This window comes from Camelus bactrianus, chromosome 21, assembly GCF_048773025.1.
Source record: "Camelus bactrianus isolate YW-2024 breed Bactrian camel chromosome 21, ASM4877302v1, whole genome shotgun sequence".
NCBI classification, from domain to species: domain Eukaryota; kingdom Metazoa; phylum Chordata; class Mammalia; order Artiodactyla; family Camelidae; genus Camelus; species Camelus bactrianus.
Window position 1 is genome coordinate 24636427 of NC_133559.1, and position 22734 is coordinate 24659160.

Genomic DNA, 22734 nt, shown 5'->3' on the forward strand with positions numbered 1-22734 from the left:
GTTTGTTTTTCCTGTTTTCATGTGAGGGAGATCATATCGTGTAACTTTGTGACTTAGCTTTTTAGTGTGAATATTTTGGACAACTTTATATGTCAGTATAAATCTACATCATTCTTTTTAACAGCTGCTTTCTTAGTATGCTACATTGTTTTGTAACATATGTACTTCACTTCTCTGTTGACATATATTTAATTGTTTCCCTTTTTCTGGCACAAAATAGGGATGTAATGACCATTTTTGATATGTACCTTTCTGTCCTTATGTGATTGGGTTAGATTTCTGAGATAGAACTACTAGGTTTAGAGTATGCACATTATCAAATTGTCCTTCAAAAAAGCTGTACTAATTTCCTTTCCCACCAACAGATTAAGGTTACTTTTATCCTTTGAACAACCATTTACATTTTGTCAGTATGATGGATGAATAGTAATAATACGTCTGCAGTATATATACTATATGTCATATGCTGTTCTAAGCACTTTACATAAACTAACTCATTCAATCATTACAAGAACCCTAGTTATAGTCATGACCTCATTTTGAAGATGAGAAAACTGAAACAGAAATCAATAAATTGTACAGGGTCACACAGCTTAGAAAGTGGCAGTACTGTGGTTCAAATCCAAGAACTCTTAGCTCTGGGGTCTACACACTTTAAAAAAAAAAAACAAAAAAATACCCAGTATGAACAGACTTTATTGTTTGCAGTAGGAAGTTAAAGTGGAGGGAATGTGACAGCTTCAGCTCCTGGGGGCTCTCCACAGACTCAGTCACCACCCTTGAAAGCTGGAGTCTGCGTTCTTAACCTTTATGCTATGTTGCCTCTCAAAATAAAGACAAGCGGGAGCCATTTCTTTGTTTTAATTTGTATTTCCGTAATGCCTAGTAAGTTGACCATCTTTTCACATGTTGTCTCCTGTGACTTGCTTATTTATCTTCGCCTATTGTTCTTCTGAGCTGTTTGTCTTTTTCTTATGGTTTAGGACAGTGCTTTATTGTCACTAGGGATTGTAAGCCACTGTTACGCACACTGTTAAATTTTTCTTCCAATCTGTTTCTTGTGTTTCAGAATCATACCTCTAAATTATATAAAAGTTTTAGATTTTCATTTGGTCCAACTTGTCAGTCTTTTTCTTTGTGGCTTACCTGGCCAAATTTGACCAGAATGCTAAACTCAAGAAGCCAGGGATCTCTTTCTTATTAAATTTCTCATTATGACACTGTGCAAATTTCTCTCTCTGCTCTTCAAGAGGAGGGAACAGTGTATCTGGGATATCAGGAGGATAATGAAGTAGTGATCATGATATTTTGAATTCTTCAAGGCTTTTATAACCACAAACCTTATCTGCCCTCATTACATTTTTAAAAAGATAAAATTATTCCCGTGAGGTCTGAGTTACTGCTTTAAGATGGCAGAAAAATAGTTTTAAATGACTTAATTTCCTCTAAAGAAAGTTTACTACAAATAATCAGTAAGCTTCTCTGTGCAAAAGACCATAGGGTATTTTAACATGCAGACTTAATTGGTCAAAAAGACCCTGATGGCTCCAGGTTTGTCTAGCCGATGATCTGCAAATCACAAACTCTGCTCTAAGGCCCTGAAGGAATTTGGTACCAGTGTTGCTTTGGGGATCAATTTATAATGATCCTTAAATTCAGAATTTCCTTTGTAAAATTGTGGGGCATAGGCATAAGGAATGAAAACTTGCCAAATAATTAATGTTTCTAAAAAACAAATTTCTTGATACACAGTAGCATATCTAATTGTGACAGTTATGTACAGACTAGAAAGCCATGTACTACCAGGGAATATAGAAAAGTAAGACACCGCCCCCAACCTCAAAGAGTCCTCTAAAAGAAGTAAATGTCTAGGAAGGGGGCGTATAGATGAGGTGAGATTACTTCTTGTTGGATGGATCAGAAAAGACTTTCGAGGGCAGTGGCCTGTGAGGTGAACCTTAAAAAACAGGTACCATTTGAACTTGGAAACAGATACATGGAGAGAGCATTCCTCACAATGGAAATAGAAGGCAGAAGCAGAGAGTAGGAAATTACAGGGCTTGAAAAGAAATACTGGATATTTCACGATATGTAAAGCATGAGGTAGGCCATGATTGGAAAGGTAAAGTTCCAGTTTTTAAGTTGATAGATAAAAAACTCTGTGTTTTTTTGTCTTAAAAATGACACAGTATAAGAAACAGAAATATGAACTCCATTTTCTAGTTTGTTGAAACTAGGAGAAATCTGGATAATATATTACTTAAAATTAGAGGAAGATCAGACGTAGTTGCCTGCAGAAGGAAATTCTGAAAAGAAGTCTGTCACTTACGATTCAGATCAGTTGCTGATTAACAGATACTCAAAACAGCAACGGCTTAAACAAGGTAGAGTTATATATTCCTCACGTATGAGAACTCTGAGGGTGGGCAGTCTAGGACTAAGAGTTCAGCCTCTTTGTGGGCTTTTTCCTCTGCTGTCTTAAGATCTTCCAGAATCTCTTTATAAACACAAGCCAGTTACTGAAGCTCCAGCCATAGCATCCATGTTTCAGGCACCGGAAAACAGGGGCCCATAAAAGGACACCTGTCTTCCAGCCACATTATCTCCCTTTAAAGCAATTTCCCTGAAACACCATCCAATGACTTCTTTTTATGTCTTATTGTCACCTTTATCTGCAAGACTAGGAAATGTTATACCTGAATACGTTGTTGCCCCCAATAATACAAGAGTCTGTTATTAAGGAAAGAGAAAAGGATGGGCATTAGAAAGACAGCTAGCAGCCTCTAACATAAGAAGGAGATTGGTTTATCCAATCACCCACCAGAACTTTGGAAAAGTCCAACTCCCCCCCAGCTCTAGAAGGCCAGTAGCCAGGCTTACATTTATCACAGAGCAAATTTGAAAAATTGAACCAACCCAGATGAAAAGACCTACAGATACCAACATTTGTGTACCCCCATTACAATTTCAGCTGGTAATTCCACTCCTAGGTAGATCCAAGAGAAATGAAAATGTATGTCTCCACAAAAACATGTACATGAATGTTCATAGCAACATTATTTATAATAGCCCCAAAGTGGTAATGACCCAGATGTCCATCAGCTGCTGAGTGGATATACAAAGCATAGCATATCCATAGAATGCAGTATTATTCAGTCATAAAAAGAATGAAGTACTGATACGTGCTACAGCATGAATAAACCTTAAAAACTTCATGCTAAGAGAAAGAAGCCAGTTATAAAAGACCATATATTGTATGATTCCATTTATGTGAAATGTCCAGAAGAGGCAAATCTATTTACAGTATGACAGTAGATTAATGGTTGCCAGAGACTGGAGATACAGGGTAGGGGGAGTGATGAATAAAATGACTGTTAATGGACATGAGGTTTCTTTCTTTTTGAAGTGATGAAATGTTTTAAGCTCAGATTGTGGTGACAGTTGCACAACTCTGAATATAATGAAAATGTTACACTTTAAATGAGTAGATTTTATGGTATGTTAATTATATCTCAATTAAGATGTTAAATGATTTAAAAAAAAAAAAACAGCTGGCCAGGAAGTACTCTGAAATGAAACTCATTAATCTGGAAGTTCTATTCTAGTACACAAAGCTTCCACTGAGTTCTTTAGTACTTTAATCTTTTTTTTTTTAAATGAGAGGGGTAATTAGGTTTGTTTGTTTGTTTGTTTTTTGTTGGAGGTACCCAGGATTGTACCCAGGATTGAACCCAGGACCTCATGCATACTAAGCACTGCACTCTACCACTGAGCTATACCCTCCCCCCAGTGCTTTAATCTTAAATATAAACAGATGGCCAAGAATCACCAGATATTTGAGGAAATTCTCTAACCTGAAATACAGAGGAAAAAACAAATAAATAGGAGAGAGAGAAAGAAGAACCCAGAAGAAAGAAAGATAATGCATAAGGCCAAAAACAACTTCAAAGCATAATAAATATTTTCAAAAGATAAGATTGTGCATCTATGAAACAATAGCAGGATGCTGTAAGAAACTTCAATGACACAAGAAAGAGAGCTTAGAAATTAAAATATAAAAGCTAAAGTCAAGTCACTCTCCCAGGAAGTGGAACAGAAAATGAGAAAATCAATCCAGAAGAATCTAGTAAAAGAAAACTTAGAAAATTTTGAGAAGAAATTGTCAAAGAAATAATGCAAGAAAGTTTCCCAAAACAAGGAAATATAAATATCCAGATCAGAAAAGCCATCAAATTCCCAATACAGTGAATGAAAAACAAAACTTGTACACATGTCAATTCTTATCATGAAAGAGCACACCACCAAGGCTTTAAAAAAAACTTCAGAGCCTCTAGAAAGGAAAAAATAGATTACATACAAAGGAGGTGTGGAAGGATTGAATTGGAATTCTCAATAGAAATACTGAAAGTCAAAAGTCAATGGAGCAATGTTTTCAAAATTCTGAGTGGAGGTTATTTTCAACCCAATATTTCATACACAGAATGGTCCTTGAATGTCAGACTGAGGAGTTTGGGTTTTATCATATAAGCAATAATGGGGAGCCTTTAAACATTTTTGAGCAAGGAAATTACATAATCAGAATTGTGCTATGTATAAATTAATCCAGCAGTGAAATTCCAAATGACTTGATTTACAGAGACTAAATTTCGGAGACCAGTTGGCAAAAAGCTAGGATAAGACATAATAAAGGCTCTAAAGAGGGTAGTGGTAGTGGGAATGAAGAGTCAGAGATAAGATAGAAGGGACATTCTAGAGGCAAAATCGATAGGATGTCACAAAGTCATCATTGTTCCAAAGCCATCTAACCAGATAAAAGCCAGTAAACTGATTTTGTAGGATCAATACTGGCAGCATCTTCACATTAAAGCCATGTCATGTGGAAGGGTGCTGGGACAGAAGACTCTGATGTTTCTGCCTTTTGTTGAAATGTGCTTTGAAAAGTTTGAAAAACTAGGAAATGCTGAAAAACTATGGTCATACCACACAGTCAGGCATTCCAGGATTCTGAATGCCTGGCTGGTTGCCAAATTTGTTCTGGAAGTGCTACTTAAATTTACCAACACCTTGAGGTAAAGATAAGCATGTGGAATAGAATGTACTCACCTCCTTCAAACATCCCTCAAGTGAAAACCTTTGCAATAATGTCTTTGATTCTGAGGCTCACTGACAAAGCATGGTTTTAAAGTAGTCTGCTTGTCCTTTGTCAGGAGATACCTAATAATAAGTGTGGTATTCATTTATAGGGGTTATTTTGGAATAATATACTCAGCTTCTTGAGTTTCTCCTAATTAGAACTTGGGTTTTTTTTTAATTAAAAAACATTTTTTTAATGGAGGTACTGAGGGATTGAGAGCAGGACCTTGTGTGTGCTAAGCATGCACTTTACCACTGAGCTATTCCCCCACCCGCCTAGACCTAGTTTTTTAGCTCTTTATTTTGAATTTGTATACCCATAAGTTGTAAAAATAGTGCATAGAGTCTTCAGGCACTTCCCACAGTAGGGATACCTTACAGCTGTAGTGTAATATCAAAGCCAGGTAATTGACATTGGTACGGTGCTGTTAACTAGACTACAGACTTCATTCAGTTTGGGCCAGTTTTTATATGCATTCATTTGTGTGTTTATAGTTCTGTGCAGTTTAATCCTATGTATAGATTTGTGTGACCACCACCAAAGTCAAGCTACAGAATTATTCTATTACCAGAAACAAACTCCCTCTGCTACCCCTTTATAGTCATCCCCACCTCCCCACACCCACCCCTGTATCCTATCAACCACTTTTTCTTTTCCATCTCTTTAGTTTTGTTACTTCAAGAATGTTACATAAGTGGAATCATATAGTATGTAACCATTTAAGATAGGCTTTTTTCCTACTAAATAGGATGCCCTTGAAATCCATGCAAGTTGCTGTATCTGTCAATAGTTTGTTCCTTATTGTGGCTGAGTAATATTCCATTGTATGGATATACTGGAGTTTGTCAAACCATTCACCCACTGAAAAGCATTTGTATCTAGTTTTGGGCTGTTAAGGAATAAAGCTGCTGTGAACAGTTGTGCAAGTGTAAGTTTCAACTTTTCTGGGGTAAATACACAAGTGCAGTTGGTGGGTTGTATGATAAGTACTTGTTTAGGTTTAGAAAAACTGCCTATTTTCCAGAGTGCCTGTACCAATCTACATGTCCACTGGCAATTTTTAGGGGTTTTTTTTGCATCCCAAGAGATTTTCACCTATGTTTTCTTCTAGAATTTTTATGATTTTTAGCCTTTATATTTAGGTCTGTGATCCATGTAGTTAATCTGTGGTTACTCTAAATAAAAGGTCTTGACTCAGAGCCTTGTGGTGTTCAGTTCAAGATAGTAATCAAAACTGCAAACTTACCCCAGCCAAGCCAATTGCAGAGAGTCTCCTTGCTTTTGGAGAAGGAACTGTTGTAAACCACCTCCTTCTCTCCTCATCTACTCTTCCCGTCCAGCTGAACTACCCGTGGTTTTAGGTGCCCTCCAGATTTAGGGCAAGAGGAGACAGAAAGGAGGGGAAAGAGAGTAAGAAAGTTTTAGATCTCTCTTAGCCTTCCATAATACTCTCTGAGCCTGGCAGATGCCGAAAGCTGACTCCTCCATAATGGGATACTTTGAGGAATTCTTCAGAAATGTCTCCTCTTTGAAGAGTTCTCATCTATGGTTTTATTGAGTTTGGTGAGTACATTTCTATTCTAAATGTTCATTTGCAGCTCCTCCTACTGTTTCTAAGTAGGAATTCTTGCTGTTCTGGCCTCTTCACCCTTCCAGTCCTCTGGGCCACAAGGAAATACTCACACATCCTTTGCCCTGACAAACCTCCAGGAGTGCAGCCTAATCCAGAAACATCAACTTGGGCTGTGCTACCAACAGTTCCTCATTTCTCCTCGTCCAGATTTCCCAGATAAAATCAAACCCCATGCTGTGTGCATTCCCTCCCCATATCCCTCATGTATACATGTGGTGGGGTGGGGTCGGGTGATGAGCCTTACAGCTTTCTCCAGAAATTCTCTCTGATAAAATTCCTTCTCCATATTCTCACCACTTTTTGTAGTCTTGTTCTGAGAGGTTCAAGTTAATGGAATTGGTTCCAAAACACTTCCTTTGTAAAGTCTACAGTTTGTCTAGTACTTCACTTTGGTATGCAACATGTTTTATCTTAGAATCTCAATTGAAACTTCAATTTTAATATCTCATTACATATGTATATAATAATTTTATTGAAATCTACAATCGTACAAAATGGAACTAACTCTCAGCACTGGCTCCTACCACTCCTTCTAAAAGCTCATCATTTACTTACACTATACTGCTTCATATTTCTCTGCTTTCGTCTTGCTGCCCTCTCTATCCCAAATACCGTTGCCTATTCTCACACCCTGTCCTTTGTCAGGCTTACTTCTAATTCATACTCATGCAACAGTACCCAAGTCAGGAGTCGTATGCTCCCTGACTTCTTTTCCTTGTTCTTCCTATACATCATCCTAGACTAAGCACCTACCCCACACACCCACCCATGGCCAACTGTATACACCTCACTGTAGGACTGACTACTTTCTGTTGAATTTATCTTTTCACGTTTCTGCTTACTGCAGCAGATTGGAAGCTCCTCAAGTGGACAGTCTTTGTATCCCCATCCCTACCACAATGCCTGTCCTATTAAGGAACTTAATTTCTTGGCCTGAGACAACAGGGGAGTGTCCCAACAAATTCTAGATAGTAAGAAGAAGACTCTCCAGTATGGTGTACTTGGATAGAATGACAACTTCTCAGAAATTATTGGCTTCCAGGCCATTAATTAAATCAATACAGCCTAGCTGTAGATTATAGAGTTTCTCTTACCAGTGTTTACTGGTATGGGCCAATTAAAGATCCCTTAGTTTTGTGAATTCAAGCCCAGTTGAAGTTTCTAATTGTATCACAGTAGCATGTTAAATTCATTAGAAAGTTTTATCTTAATAGAAGAATATTATTTCCTTACATTTATTCCTTCTGTCTTCATATTCTTCCAGCAAAGAATATATTCAAGAATAGCTATCCTAACCTCAGCCAGATGAATAATTTACATAAAATGAACTAATGCATGTCATGTCACTGTGAAAAAACTGTGTTTGTAATGATAGTCCCATTTGTATAGTACTGCAGTTTATGAGATATTTATAAAATCATAGATGATTACATTTGATTCTCAGACTAACTGAGAGATAGGAAGAGCAGTCATTATCCACATTTTACAAATTAGATAACTAAGGTTCAGGAAGAAGAGGTTCCACGTCACATGGCTAGTGAGTGACTGGAGCTGACATGAATACATAGGGCTTTTGACTCCAAGTTGAGTGCATTTTCCAATATACTCTTTGTTGCGTGTGTTGATAGGAATTCTAACCTGCTGAGAAAATGACTGAGAAAAAAGGAAGAATCAAAGGGAAAAATATACATACACTCACACACTCAAAACAACAACTCTTAATAAGAGTTGATTACTATACAGTAATAATTAATGAGTCAATTTATGGTCATTATATTTCCACAATTTGGTAAAATATGAAGATATTCCCGACTATACTTTCCTTTTCCCTTCCCTCTAAATCCAAGTGGATTGGGTAAAAACTAAAAGAAAATATAGCTAGAGTTCTTACGATCTTGGAATGGAGGAACCCCTCCTAAGCATAAACTGGGGGAAGTAGTTACAAAGATGACAGAAAAAGTACTAATTTACAAGTCATATTTACATATCAGTTAAGTTCAACAAATAGAAAAATGGTTTAAGAATATGAAATAGCAGTTCGTAATTCACAGAAGAGGGAACTGAGATTGCCAATAGACATGTTAAAATGTCCTCAACCTCCTAAGTAAAGAAATTCATACTAAAGCAAAAATGAAATACCACTTACCACCAGTTACACTGGCAAAGGTGTTTGAAGTTCAGCATGTCTCATTTTGGCAGTAGTGTATAGAAACATGCACTGCTGGTAGGAATTTAAATTGCTGCCATCTATTATGGAGGGTAGATTAGCAATATCGAAACTTTAAATATATGTGCTCTTTGGTCTAGCAGTTTCACCTCTGGAAATTTAAACCATGAATACATGCACATGTACTTAAGGTATATGTACTAAGATATTTTTTGAACCTGGGTGGTAATCCCCCAGAAAAGAAAAGAAAAGAAAAATTAAAAACTTAGGTGGTAATCAAGGACTGGTTAAAATTCTGTAGGCCTATGTAAGGGAATATTTTGTGGTCATTAAAAAGAGGCAAGCTACATCTATATGTTCCAGTGTGGACAGAATTCCAAAATACACTTTTAAGGAAAAAAGTATAGTAGAATCCCATTTGTGTGTGTAAACATGCATACACACACACATATGTATATGTATATGTATCATATTTGGTTGTCTATGTGCAAAAAATTTCTGGGACTGCGTCACAGTTGTTAATGGTGTTTTCCATAGAAGCTTGAGGGAGGTACCCTCGTTTATACTTTTCACCTTCTATTCTTCTGAGCTCTTGGAATTTATTACCAAGAACACTTACTACTTTACTATTTGAAGGGGAAAATGTGATTAGAGAAAGCCTCCTTTAACCCTATTTCAACCTCATGCCTCCCTCTATTTCCCAGTTGCCACTCATTCACCACCGGACTCCACTGTCTCACTTCCCATTCATTTTCTCAACCCTCTGCAGTCTCATTTTTGTCCTCATCATTTCGCTGAAACTGCTCTTGTCAAAGTCTCCAATTATCTCCCAGTTCATATACCCCATGGCTACTATTAATATTTTAACACTCTATCTTCTGCAGTAATGGACAGTCCATCCTTCTTAAGAGCTCTCTTCCCTGGGCTTTATGATACTTGAGTCTCCCAGTTCTCCTTCTGTCTTTTAAATTCTTCAGCCTCTCTATCAGCTTTGTAGATTTAAATGTTAGCACTTCTCAGGTTGTTTTCTGAGGACCATTTATCAGTCTGCGTGTTGTCTTTCAGGATTCACATTGTCTTGGTGTATTGAGGCTGCTGTAATAAAAACATCATAGACTAGGTGCTTTACAACCTACAGAAACGTATTTCTCACAGTTCTGGGGTCTAAGAAGTCCACGATCAGGGTTCTGGCAGATTTGGTCTCTAGTAAGGACCTGCTTCCTGGGTCCAAAGACTGACTTTTCTCTGTGTCCTCAGATGGGCGAATGGGCGATGGATCTCTTTGGGATCTATTTAATAAAGACAGTTATCACCTCTCAAAGGTCACATCTAATACAGTCACGTTGGAGGTTAGCATTTCAATGTAAATTTGGAGTGGATGCAAACATTCAATCTGTGGCAAAGATCTACTCCCACAGGAACCTCAAACTTGTACTAAACTTGATTTTATTTCCACCCTCTCCTCAACCAGCATCGCCTGTCACGTCTGTGAAGGACACCGTCTTCGTAGCCAGAGGCTGGTCCTTGACTCTGCCCTCTCCCTGATGCCCCCAGTATTGTAGTCGTTAAGGCCTGCTTACCCCCTAATCTCCACCCAGGTCCATCCACTTCTGCATTTCTGCTGCTCTGGTTTGTGACCTTTACTCGGATTCCTGTCACAATTTATGAACCAGTCTCTATGAGTCTCTCATTTTTTTCTCTCCCCTCTGTGTACTCCTTTTCCCACTGCTTAGCCAAAGCACTCTTGCAGAGATGCACATCTGATCCACCACCCACAGCCTTTCTCTGTCCGTCCGTGGTCTTGTGGTCACACCAAAACACTCACGTTACACCAGGTCCAATCATGGTACCCCTCAGTCCTCATTGTTCCCTCGCCCTTTTCTCGCAGCCCCAACACACATCCACAGCTGCACCAGAGCCACGCTTTTTGAGTTTGGAGTTCTTTTGAGTTCCTCAAACACCCTAGGTTTGTATATTCTCCCTACTGGCCTTCCCACGTGCTGGTCATTCCCCCTAGAACTCTCAGTACCTTCACATCTGCATGTAGCTAATTCTACTCCGTCCTTACGGCCACATCACATTACTTTTTCCTACCAAAAAAAAAGCCTTTTTGAATCCCCATCTGAATATCCAGAGCTCTTCTAAGTGCTCACAGAGCCTCTTTTGTATCCTTTTTCATAGGTCTTACCACACTGTATTATAACTGCTTGTGAACTATATAAACTGTGTGTGAGCCAAGGACCTTGCCTTCCTTCTTCACCATTTGTTCCTGGCATCCACCTCTAGTGCACTGCCTGATGCGTAATGCACACCAAGTAACCATTGAGTGGATAGATGGATTCATACAAAGATTCACTTGTTCAACCAAATGAGAGCTAATGAGAAAGCAAACAGTCATGAATTTAGGAATGATTAAGAAGTAAATGTCATTGAACTTGGTCAGTTTCTTCCTTATTTATCCTCCTTTCACCTATACTTAATTTTATGGTAACGATGAGACTAAAAATCTAAGGCAAAGAGAACGAAAAGTTACTAGTCTTTCCACTCACTCTTAAACTAGTATGTTGATTGAGTTGATTTATGAGTGTCATTTGATTTAGTTCATGGTTTTTTAATTGAGTATGTTTATATTCAGTTTGTTTCATAGACATTAGTAGATTTTATTCAATTTGCAATTTAAGGACAAAAGAGGTGTATTACGATATGGTACAGTTTCTGTAAGGAGATTGTTTCCTAGTGTCTGTCATACTGGAGGTTAGTTGAGTTTTCTGCTCTTCAGAACATGTTTTAATATTTATAATCTTGTCCTCATTCTGTGTCCACCTTCATTGTCTGCACACATGTATATGTACCAGAATAGGCTGAATGTCATTTTTGATTGTGATGATAAGTTTCCTTACCATGAGTTTATTCATTTTAAGTAAAAACTCAGGCTGACAAACATCCTTCTTTACCATTGGGTAGCTGGGCTCATTAGCCCATCCTGTCTAGCAGCTGAGAGCAGGGAGAAGGAAGATCAGCCGTACATGTTACGTTTCCATAAATAGCGTTTTGTGTGAGTGGCTGTGTGGTGTTTTTTGTTTGTTTGTTTGTTTTTTAATCTGACACAAAAACCAGTGAGTGACATCAGCAGTGGGGACAGCTGTAACTGCAGCGGGTGAATCAGAGCAGCGAGTGCCATCACGGTCCCCGGGGAGGGCTGTTTTTTAGCACTCAAGTACAACTCTTGTGAATGAGCTTTAATTTCTTTCTTTTCTTTTTTTCCTTTAAAAAGAAAAATCCAGGTAGGGAAACCTTTATAGTATAGGAAAGGATCTGCTCTTTCAAACAGAAAACATCAGTTGAATTCACAGATAGCAGGTTGAAAAACTATAAAATCTGGGGCACAAGCTGCATTTTTCTCAAAGTGAAAGCTCAGATGCAGCTTTTAAAAAACTGATTAGACCCTGTGTAAATTTGTTGGTAGGGTATTAGGATACCGAATTTTGTTAGTTACTACCTGGGAAATTTTCAAACAAGGTGAAGTGCGTTAGGAACACATACTGGTGAATACAAGCTTGTATCGCTGTACCAAGTTTATGACTGAGCTGTCTTTTCAAGAATTCAGCGAAGCAGTCTGGAATCGTGTAACTGCCACACCAAGCAGAAATTCACCTGCAGTGGAGTACAGGATTTTGTGTGGCAATAAGCATTTTTAATTAAAAGTTTCCCAAGTTTGGAACTGAATCTGTAAACCTGTGGCAGATTGAGCAAGCTAGCACATCCAAGCACTATTGGCGCTTTGGGGGAAATATGCTTTTTGAAAAATTGGATGGTTGAGCTGGGAAAAATGCAGCTGTGTTTTACTTAACGTTGCTCTAATCAGAGTTCTTTGACTCCTTTTTTGTCTTCATCAGTGTATCCAATGGTGTGTGTTGGCTCCCATCCCCCAGCCCTTCACTTTTGTCTTTTAAGACTGATTTCACATAAGGATGTGGGTTAAAGCAATATAATATTCATTCACTGTAGTGAGTAATAGAAAGCCCCTCCTGCCTGTAGTTTATCTCTTAAATAGGTCAGAAGCAGCAGGTAATCTTCATCAGCAAAGCAATTAGATTTTTTAACCCTTACCAATCACATTGCTAGTTTGCTTGGAGTTTACACAGAATTGAAGATTGTCTGCTGACCTGAAAGCAAAAATGTAAAGGCTACGGTGTTCCCTAATTAGAGGTAAGATTGCTTCTTCTCCCCAGTTAAACCAAGAAGTAGTCATACTTGAGCTCTGAATTATTACATGGTGTTTGTGATGCTGGGGGTTGGGGAGTAGGGCTGCAGCGGTCAGGAAGAGAACCTTGACCAGTAGTCAAGGGATTCGCAATGTCGAGTTTCGAGGCCAGGGTCCTCGATGAAGGCCATTGTCAGATTGGACTGGGAGAAGCTGTTTTAAGCTCATATTATTCTCTCAATAAATCCGCATTCTGCTTTCCGTTAGAGAAGTAAGCTGTAGTGCCATATGGAGCTGCTAAAACTCTAGTTAGCAGATCTAAGAAAAATCAACTCATAGGAAGGTACAGGCGGTAAACAGGATTCAGAGGGGACTTGGGGTTACTCGTGATGCTATATAGAAGCATTTGCACAGATAGTGCCTCCCCTCCCTGCCACCCGCACACCAATCCCAGGCTGCTTGATCTTCCTGTTTACCGTAATCCTGCTTCTCTGGGAATTACCTGTCTTCTCAGAGATCCTTTCTTCCCAGTACAGGAAGGCCTTGCTTACTTATTCATCAGCCATGTTAGTCATATTAGCAACTTCAGTGTTCAATTCCTGGGTGTAGGTGGGTAAACACACAAACATACGTAAATGCTGTACAATATGGGATTCTGAGCTATACATTAATAATTGAAATTCAGTAACCAGGAAAAGTTTTGAATTCGAATTCCAGATGGCTGTGTTGTAATATCTGTCAATGGCTGTATTTGGAAGTTAAACCCGAGTATCAAAATGAAATTTGTTCAGCATTGGAAGTAGAGTGAATAAAGAATTTGATCCAACTCTCTCTAAAAGAAAAAAAAATGTGTGACTCAGATAAGTTAATGTAAAATAATACCTAGAAACATTAAACGAAGGTAAGCAGTGCAAAGGAAATAGAGCAGACAGGAGAGAAAGATTGAACTTGCACGGAGGGACGTGGCGAATACCTTTTAGAAGGGGCTGGGGATCAGCTAGGAAACAGCTGAAACTTCTCAGCTTTGTTCTCTGTCAGAGTTAGGAGATTCTTCTCCACCCCAGAGTTGCCTCTGTTTTTTCCCTACAGCTTTTGACTCCAAAACTGTTCTTGAAATGGATGGGGCCTTGCCGTTCCTTCCTCTCTGTCTTAAGATGTCACGTTGGCAGAGCATGCTCCTTGAGTCCTTCCAGCCGCAGCTTCTCCCTGCTGCCCTCAGCTCTAATCTCCTTCTAGGTGTAGCACCATGGCAACAGGCCCAGCCTAGAGCCCAGGAACCTTGTTTGTGTTACCTGAGCGGCTGGATGCAGCCTGAGGAAGAGAAGAAGGAATATTATCCTGTCCTGCAGCCTGTTTGGGAGATGGCTTCATGTTCTGTTGTATGTGTGTCTGTTCTGCTACTGAAGACTTGAAATTACACCTGGAAAACATTTAGCCAAAGATGCTATCAGGAACCGAAGGCAGCAGGGGAAACCATCTTCTCTTGGTTCTCGTCTTCTAAACAGAGAGTTGTTTCCTGAGATGTAGTTCAGAAAGTGACTTGCTCTACCGTGACATGTGGCGCCGCTATGATTTGGGGTTGCACTGCACGATGGCTGTACGGTTGCTTCATGTAGGTAGACATTTATTTGGTTTGAAATACAATTAATTTATGTTTTCGAATATCTTCCTAGAGAATTTAAGAAACAAAAGTCAGCCTCCTTCTATTTTAAATATGCCTCATCTTTTCTGTTGAGAGACTCACTCTCAGAGCAGGAGAGGGTTTTCCCCTCCAAGCAACTCCTCCTGGGAAAATGGGCTGGAATTGTTGTTTCGTATGTGTTTTAAGAAAGCTGGCAATATCCTGTTGCCTAAGCCAGGCTTCCTATGAAGTATATTGGGAAAGGTTGGTAATTACCTTAAAGTAAAATTGTTTTTGCATTTAGTTACTTATAATTGGTGCGCTGTGTTGACAGTATCTAACATGTCATTGTCTTAACCAATAGAACGAAAGGAAGTAAATGCGGAGCCATTACATTGTTTTGTTTTTACATATAAAACACTAGGCAGCTTTTGTGCATACTTTGTGTTATCAATAGTAAATATAATTACTGATGTTTTTTGCCTTAAAAAGACTGCTGAATATTAGAACACACTTTTTCACTCCAAACATTAAATGGTGACTGTTTTTTGATGTGTGTGGAAAAGAAGAATGAACTAAAATCCTGTTGCTAAAGATGTTCCTAACTGTATGGATTTGATTAAACAGTGTTAGAATGGAAACAGAAGGGAAAAAGCAGCCTTCAGTGCTGGTTCCCCATCTCTCATTACTTTATAATTTAACTGAAAGCTACTGTGGCACTAGGTATTTCGAGTGTTAACATGGTTATTTCAAGCAAGTCAATGAGGCTGCTTATTTCATGTGTTTTACAAAAACAAATGTCTTTACACAAGGCATTTCTTTTTATCCCTATTACTAGGTACTTCTGCTTGAAACATGTGTATTTAACGCCGGGCATTTCAGTCAATAAATACTATAATTATTGAGTAAAACTGCATGGCTAGCCAGTTCTAGATTCAAGAATATTGTGTCTCCTGTTGTTTGGCTTCGTTTATTCCTCCAAGGGGAAGGCAGTGGAGTACTGGCTTCTGCAGTAACAAAAGTGCTTCGCAGCATTTTTTTTTTTTTTTTTTTTAAACAACTCGGGGACAGAACCAGCCAGGATGCCTGAAAGGCTGACAAAGATCTGTACTTCTAGAGGAGCGTTTGAACGTTTCTTTTGAGGGTGGGAAGTTTCTTCAAGGCATTTTTTTCTTTATTCACATTTGTACAGTAAAGCATAGATAGAACCAAAATCTTGCCAGAAAAGAATTCCATATTGAGGTGGAAATCAGACCTTTTGAAAAGCAGGGTCTTGTGCTGAAAAATTTGGCTTTGGGGTGTGTGTGTGTGTGTTCATTCTGCCAAAGCAGAAAGAAACAGAATGAAGATTCTGCCACTACTGTTTTGTCAGTGATAGCAGAGGACAAAGCTATAGCATGGGTAAAAAAAAAGGAATAACACCTTTGCATAAAAAAGAACCCAAGATAACCTTGGATAGTATATATTTCTCCATCTCCAGTACAGGAATGAGGATAAAAACAATGTCTGTGATGGGGCATTGAGCGCCCTTGAGACTAATAAAATTATAGTAAATTTTTGTGTTTTGTTTGAAAAAAGAAAAAGTGTGTGTGTGTGCATGCACATACAAATATATATGGTTTATATGTGCCACAGGAATATGGTATTATTATTATTACTACTACTATTATTATTATTATTACAGATTAACTGTGAGTTTGCTCCTTGTTTAGTTCTCCCTTAGGCGTTTTTACCTTTGCTGTGAGTCTCCACTGCATTTGACCTTTATTTCTTCGTTGGCTAATGGTTACACCATCATAAGTACCTTTTTGTACTCTTAGGTCTCGTGGGCTGCCTAAACTAAAAGAGTCCCGCTCCCATGAGTCCTTGCTGAGCCCGTGCAGTGCGGTGGAATGCCTGGACCTAGGCAGAGGGGAGCCTGTGTCCGTGAAGCCACTGCACAGCAGCATCCTTGGCCAAGACTTCTGCTTTGAGGTAAAAATGTAGGAAGAAGTAAGAGCAATGAGACAGCAAAGAGGTTTTCTGTCCAGTCTTCTTGTGGTTCCATTACTATGGTGTTGATGATCCAATCATCTTAACTGGTTTTCAGTTGCTGAAAATTGCCTACTTGCGGGAAGGAAATTGGAAATCTGCTAACCTAATTATGTCGGTGATCGATGTTATTAATGACGGCTTCTCATTCCTTTTGGCCTACTTCTGCTTTCAAAATAAGTGAGTTCTTAGTGCATTCTCAGCAGAGGTCACAAGACTAATTTATTAAGTTAGTATTTTAATTTTTTAGTATTGATAAAGATATCACCTAAGACATTATTTTTCTCCCCAAAGCCTAAGCCCCCAATTTTAATGATTCTTTGAGGAAGTTGACCAAAACCATATTTTTTCTAACTAAAACATGGGCAGTTCGAGATCTGGGACCATGTGTTAATTCTTTTTGTAATCCCTGCACCCAGCCCAGTCCCTGGCATGTTGCAGGTGCCTGATTTCTTGAATGAACAAGTAGCCCTTCACCAGAGAACTGTGACTATCACCTTTTATAAGGTCGTTTTCGCCTCCCAAACTAAATGTACACAATTGGCCATTTGCAAAGTTAATTTCAAAACCATCCTTGTGCTTGTTAGGGTTATGATTTAATCAGTTAGCATGAACTTACAAATTTGCTAGTGATGAGTCCTGTGTTAGATGTTGTAGAAGTTGAAAGACGTTTGATACCTGTTGTTGGGGACCTGCACTATCCACAGGGCAAGCCACATGGGTAATTTTAAATTTTATTAAACCCAAATGTTAGACTTCAATGTGTAAATAAAATAAAATTATCAATGAAAATTTTTACATTTTTTAAACTAAGGCTTTAAAGTCTGACGTGTATTTTACACTTACAGCACATCTCAGTCTGGACTAGCTGTATTTCAGGTGCTCGCTAGCCATGTGTGGTTAGTAGCTACCATATTAGGGAGAACGTAACATCTGATCTAATTTACTAGGTTATAACCTGAGATTGAGTTAATATGTGGGCACCCTTTAGCAATTTGGGCAAGTCATTTATTGGTGATCTTTTTATAAAAGTCCCTTGAACTTTGCCGTATTTGTGGAACTCGGTTCGACAGATTGTATGCCAAGCGCAATGTTAGGTGCTAGGCATAGAGAAAACGTGTTTCATTTTTAAAGGACAGTGGTAATAATTGTCAGGCTAACCTAATGAATGACTGCACGTCAACAGATTGGTTGCCTAGTAGAGGAGAAATGGGTTGCAGAGTGATTCAATACTGGTAACTCCTTTTCAATTTCATGTAGGTCCCTTCTGTAATATTATACTGAAGGCAGTCCCGAGAAATTTGGTAAACTGTTTTAGAGACTCTCTCCCCTTTCTAGTTATTTTTTAGTAAGTCACTTAGAATTTAGCATATTTATTTGCAGGTAATTTTTACAGGTTTAAATTTAATTAAAGGTCTTTAGTTTTGTTCCTTCTAAACTGTAGGCCAGTTTTAGGTTCCTGAGCTGAATTCTCGATGGCCTTGGTCTTCATACCTGGAGATGAATATAGATGCTATCCAGATAATAAAGGCAGAAAGTGAATGTGGTTGTAGATACAGATCACACAAAACCAGCAAATGTCATTTTGATTTCCAGGTCGTATAATTTGGATTCCTAGCATATCCCTAACTCTTAAATGATACAACTCGGAAGATAGAGCCCTCAAGCGCCATGTTTCCTTGTCCTTATCTCTGATGTTTATGTTGAAGGTTACCTACTTAAGTGGAAGTAAATGCTTCAGCTGCAACTCTGCTTCAGAGAGAGATAAGTGGATGGAAAACCTTCGCAGGACAGTTCAACCAAATAAGGTAATGGTGACTTTGAATGTCTAAAAACTGTATAACTCTATAAGCAGTAAGTTGATAGAAGGTAGATACAGTAATAATACCTTAAATTTGATAGAACTTGTAAAGCACGTGTACATGTTATATCATTTTATGCTCAAAATAATCCTATTGCAGATATTATCATGATTTTGCCAGTGTAGATAAGAAGACTCAGACAAGTGATTTTACCAAGTACATGATAGAAATGGGACTAGAACACGAAGTTTCTTACTTACTTACTTTATTTTATTTGCAGAGAGCTAATTCAGTTGCCACGAGAACTTACAGGATGATTTTTTTTAACTCAAGTAAAATGAGGGTGTATGTGGCTCTCTGAGAGCTTGCTGTTGTCTTGAAAATGAGATAGAAATCCCCTTCTTTACTTATTGATTGCCCTCAGCGAAGTACATAACGTCACCTACTTTAAGAGGAGAATGTTCTCCTTCTGGGATTTGAGCTCTCACACACAACTTTGCTGCTTCTTTGTAGGACAACTGCAGACGAGCTGAGAATGTCCTCCGTTTATGGATCATTGAAGCCAAGGACCTCGCCCCTAAAAAGAAGTACTTCTGTGAACTGTGCCTTGACGACACCCTCTTCGCTCGTACAACCAGCAAGACCAAAGCAGACAATATTTTCTGGGGCGAACATTTTGAGTTCTACAGCCTTCCACATCTTCATAGCATCACAGTTCACATTTATAAAGATGTGGAAAAAAAGAAAAAAAAAGACAAGAATAATTATGTAGGGCTCGTCAACATCCCCACTGCCAGTGTGACTGGTCGCCAGTTTGTGGAAAAGTGGTATCCAGTAAGCACGCCTACACCCAACAAAGGAAAGACAGGAGGACCTTCTATTCGGATTAAATCACGTTTCCAAACTATCACCATTCTGCCTATGGAGCAATACAAAGAATTTGCAGAATTTGTCACCAGCAACTACACCATGTTGTGTTCTGTTCTTGAACCAGTAATTAGCGTGAGAAATAAAGAGGAGTTGGCCTGTGCCTTAGTGCACATTCTTCAGAGTACTGGCAGAGCAAAGGTAGGTGGGAAAGGAGGATTGCATTACCCCAGCTCTCTTCCCTACCTTTTATGAAGAAGCAAACACGTATTTACTGCGGTGATTCACATTAGAGAAATGTGCTTTGCTATATTGGTTCAAAAAAAAAAAATTAGGAAGGAAACCTATTAGTGGTTCTTAGATCCAGAAAAGCTGGGGATTATAGAAGTAAAGAAGTAAAATGGAGAAACGAACAAGTATTCATTTAAAGTCCACTTGCAATGGAATATAGATACCACAGCTCGCCCTTTTATTGTCTGACAAAATAAATGGTGGATTTGGTGTGATAAGCCCACAGTGTGTTCAAGATTGTTTATATTTAGTTCTGAAGTGTGTTGTATGATGATTCTACTCCAATATTTTAAGTTAAGATTGACTGATGACTGTAACCCATAGTCACAGAAAGAAGTATTCCAGAAGCATGCTGGTAATTCACAGGAGTCTTCATGAGAGTAACATCTAAATTTGGAATTAAAATACTCAGGGGGTATTATTTGTTAGCTGTCTTACGATAGCCTTAGTTTCAATCCAACCTGGAAAGAAGTAAAAATTCAGGGAGATGGAAAAGAGAAGTATGCTAATTCTATGAAGAACACTGAACAATCAATAGAGTCTTTGATCAGCCTGAACTGTAGTGATTATCGCCTCTGTGAGGCATAGTCACTTAACAAGGCTAAGTTTCCATTATCTTGTATGCAAATTGGTCATGGTAAAATTGTGTTTTAGATCTAGAGGAGTTCACAGCTAGAATAATTTTTTTAGAACCAAATAATAAAGATAAATGTTTTTAAGATTTCTTGATACAAATCAGAATATATCAATATATTCAGTATTTAACACCTTATCTAAATGCTTTCCTATTGATGATCATTTTTATGGTTGAATTTTCTGCTTATAATTTTGAGCTTTGTGGTGTTAACAAAGGTGTCTTTGAAATTTGAGTCTCATCCTTGAAATTGTATGGATATGTTCTTTCTGTTCTTCATTTGCTCAGGTTCTAGGATATATGTAGGATTTTTTAGCAGATTTATTGAGGTACAATTTATATGCCATAAACTACCCATTTGAAGTGAAAAATTGAGTGAGTTTTGACAGACTATGCACCTATGGAAACCACAGCAATCAAGATACAGAATGTTGAGGAGAAGGTATAGCTCAGAGGTAGAGTGTGTGCTTAGCATGCACGAGGTCCTGGGTTTAATCCCTAGTACCTCCATTTAAAAAAAAAAAAAACCTAATTACCTCCCCCCAAAATAAAAATAAAAAATAAATTAAAAAAAAAATACAGCATGTTGCCATCACTCCCAGATTTCTTCCTGTCCCTTAGCATAAGAGTTTTAATGGTGATTCCTAAGTCTATAAGTCTTGTACACTGAGCTACCCCCAAATAAATCCCATTAATGTTTAAAATGCTAAATTCTAAAGTGAAAGTAAATCTGCACATTCCCTTTGTATTTGGTTTTGGAGACTTTTGAAGTACCTAATGAACAGATAACATTCAAAATACATGATGTTATCCCGTTACAAATTGAACAACAGTAAACATTGAATAAGTTCGAATGTTAGGTCAAGAAATTTCCTGTTGATACTGAGGACCAATTTGTAACTATTATATATGAGACACTTAATATGTGTCAGAAACTCTTAAATGCTGGAAATAAAGAGTTGAATAAAAATAGATGCTGTCTTTGGTCTCATGGGGTTTACAGTCTTCTGGGGAAAACATGTTAATCAAATAATTACAGAAATAAATGTGTGATTACAGTGAAAAGTGCAGTTGTAAAAAAGATATATGGTGCTGTGAGAATGAGGATTAAGGGGACTTGACTCATGGAGTTGAGGGCCGTGCTGGTCAGAGAAGGCTTCACTGAGGAAGCGATACGCAAACTAAAATCCAAAGGATCTGAGGAATGAAGTCCATGATGGTGGGGGCAGAGCGAGGGTGGGCGTGAAGCAGAACGGAGAACAGCGTTTGTAAAAAGCCCTGTGAATAGACAATGTTTTGTGGTAGAAAGGGCTTGATGTATTCAAGGGCTGAAAAATGGGTTCTTGAGACTGGAGCACAAAGCAGAGAGAATGGCACCAGATGAGGCTGGGAAGGCAGATAGAACAGAAAATACAGAGGCTGGTCAGCCACATTCTGCATCATGGTCTTTAGCAAAAGCGCATGAAAAACCTCTGAAGGAATTTTAATTTTTTTTTTTAGTTTCAAACTTAGGTGGTGACACCTTAGATTTTACCCTAACTTTTTTCTTTCAAATGAATCTAGTAGCTTTAGTTTTAAAGGTGTGTTCCCAAGATGTCTAATATTTCATCAGTCTCTTGTAATGTATATTATTTATTCAGTTGCTTTCTGCCTGACTGAACATTATTCTACCAGGATTTTCTGACCGACTTGGTGATGTCTGAGGTGGATCGCTGTGGAGAGCATGATGTCTTGATCTTCAGAGAGAACACCATTGCCACCAAGTCCATTGAGGAGTACCTCAAGTTGGTGGGACAGCAGTATCTTCATGATGCACTAGGTATGGAGAAGAAAAACACCTGTTTTCTTTCTTTTCCCTTTCGATGTTTATTTCACCCTCATGAAACAGCCAAATTGAACTCAAACTCTGCGATGTTATAGTTAGTGCTAGCTGATTAAAGTGTTAAAGGTGGCATTTCAGGTGTCAGAAGTCCCTGCAGTTGTCACCAGTGGAGGAACAACAGATTGGTGTCTTACAGTATGTACGGAAGGAGAAAGGCCATCAGCATGTGCAGCTGCCCCCAGGCCCTCGAGTTCCTGAGATGCTGAGGTGCCCAGTTATGTTAGTAACATCAGTAACAAGATGCCACTACTAGGAGACTTGTTTCTCCCAAAGTGCCAGGCATTTATATCATGATATAAGTATATACCTGAGTCTTAAAAGTGTTAGCCTTTGTTATCATGCATGAAAAATGAAGAGACTCTTGCCAATTTCCACAACTCCCAGTTTCTGCCTTTAAGGCCTACAGAATTTGTCACAATAACTAATTTTTCTCCTATCAGTCGTTCTTGTTGACTCGGCCACTCATTT

The 22734-nt window shown here is 38.4% G+C and overlaps 1 protein-coding gene across 10 annotated transcripts in view; it reads left to right on the plus strand.

The window, feature by feature from the left end:
* RASAL2 (RAS protein activator like 2) overlaps positions 1-22734 on the plus strand; it is a 303483-nt gene that overhangs the window by 249287 nt on the left and 31462 nt on the right. For all 10 annotated transcript variants that reach the window (XM_045516595.2, XM_074349840.1, XM_045516596.2 and 7 more), the window contains 4 exons: positions 16580-16733; positions 18500-18598; positions 19106-19660; positions 22059-22203. In XM_045516595.2, the coding sequence (XP_045372551.2) occupies positions 16580-16733; positions 18500-18598; positions 19106-19660; positions 22059-22203 (953 nt within the window). The remainder of the gene's footprint in view (positions 1-16579; positions 16734-18499; positions 18599-19105; positions 19661-22058; positions 22204-22734) is intronic.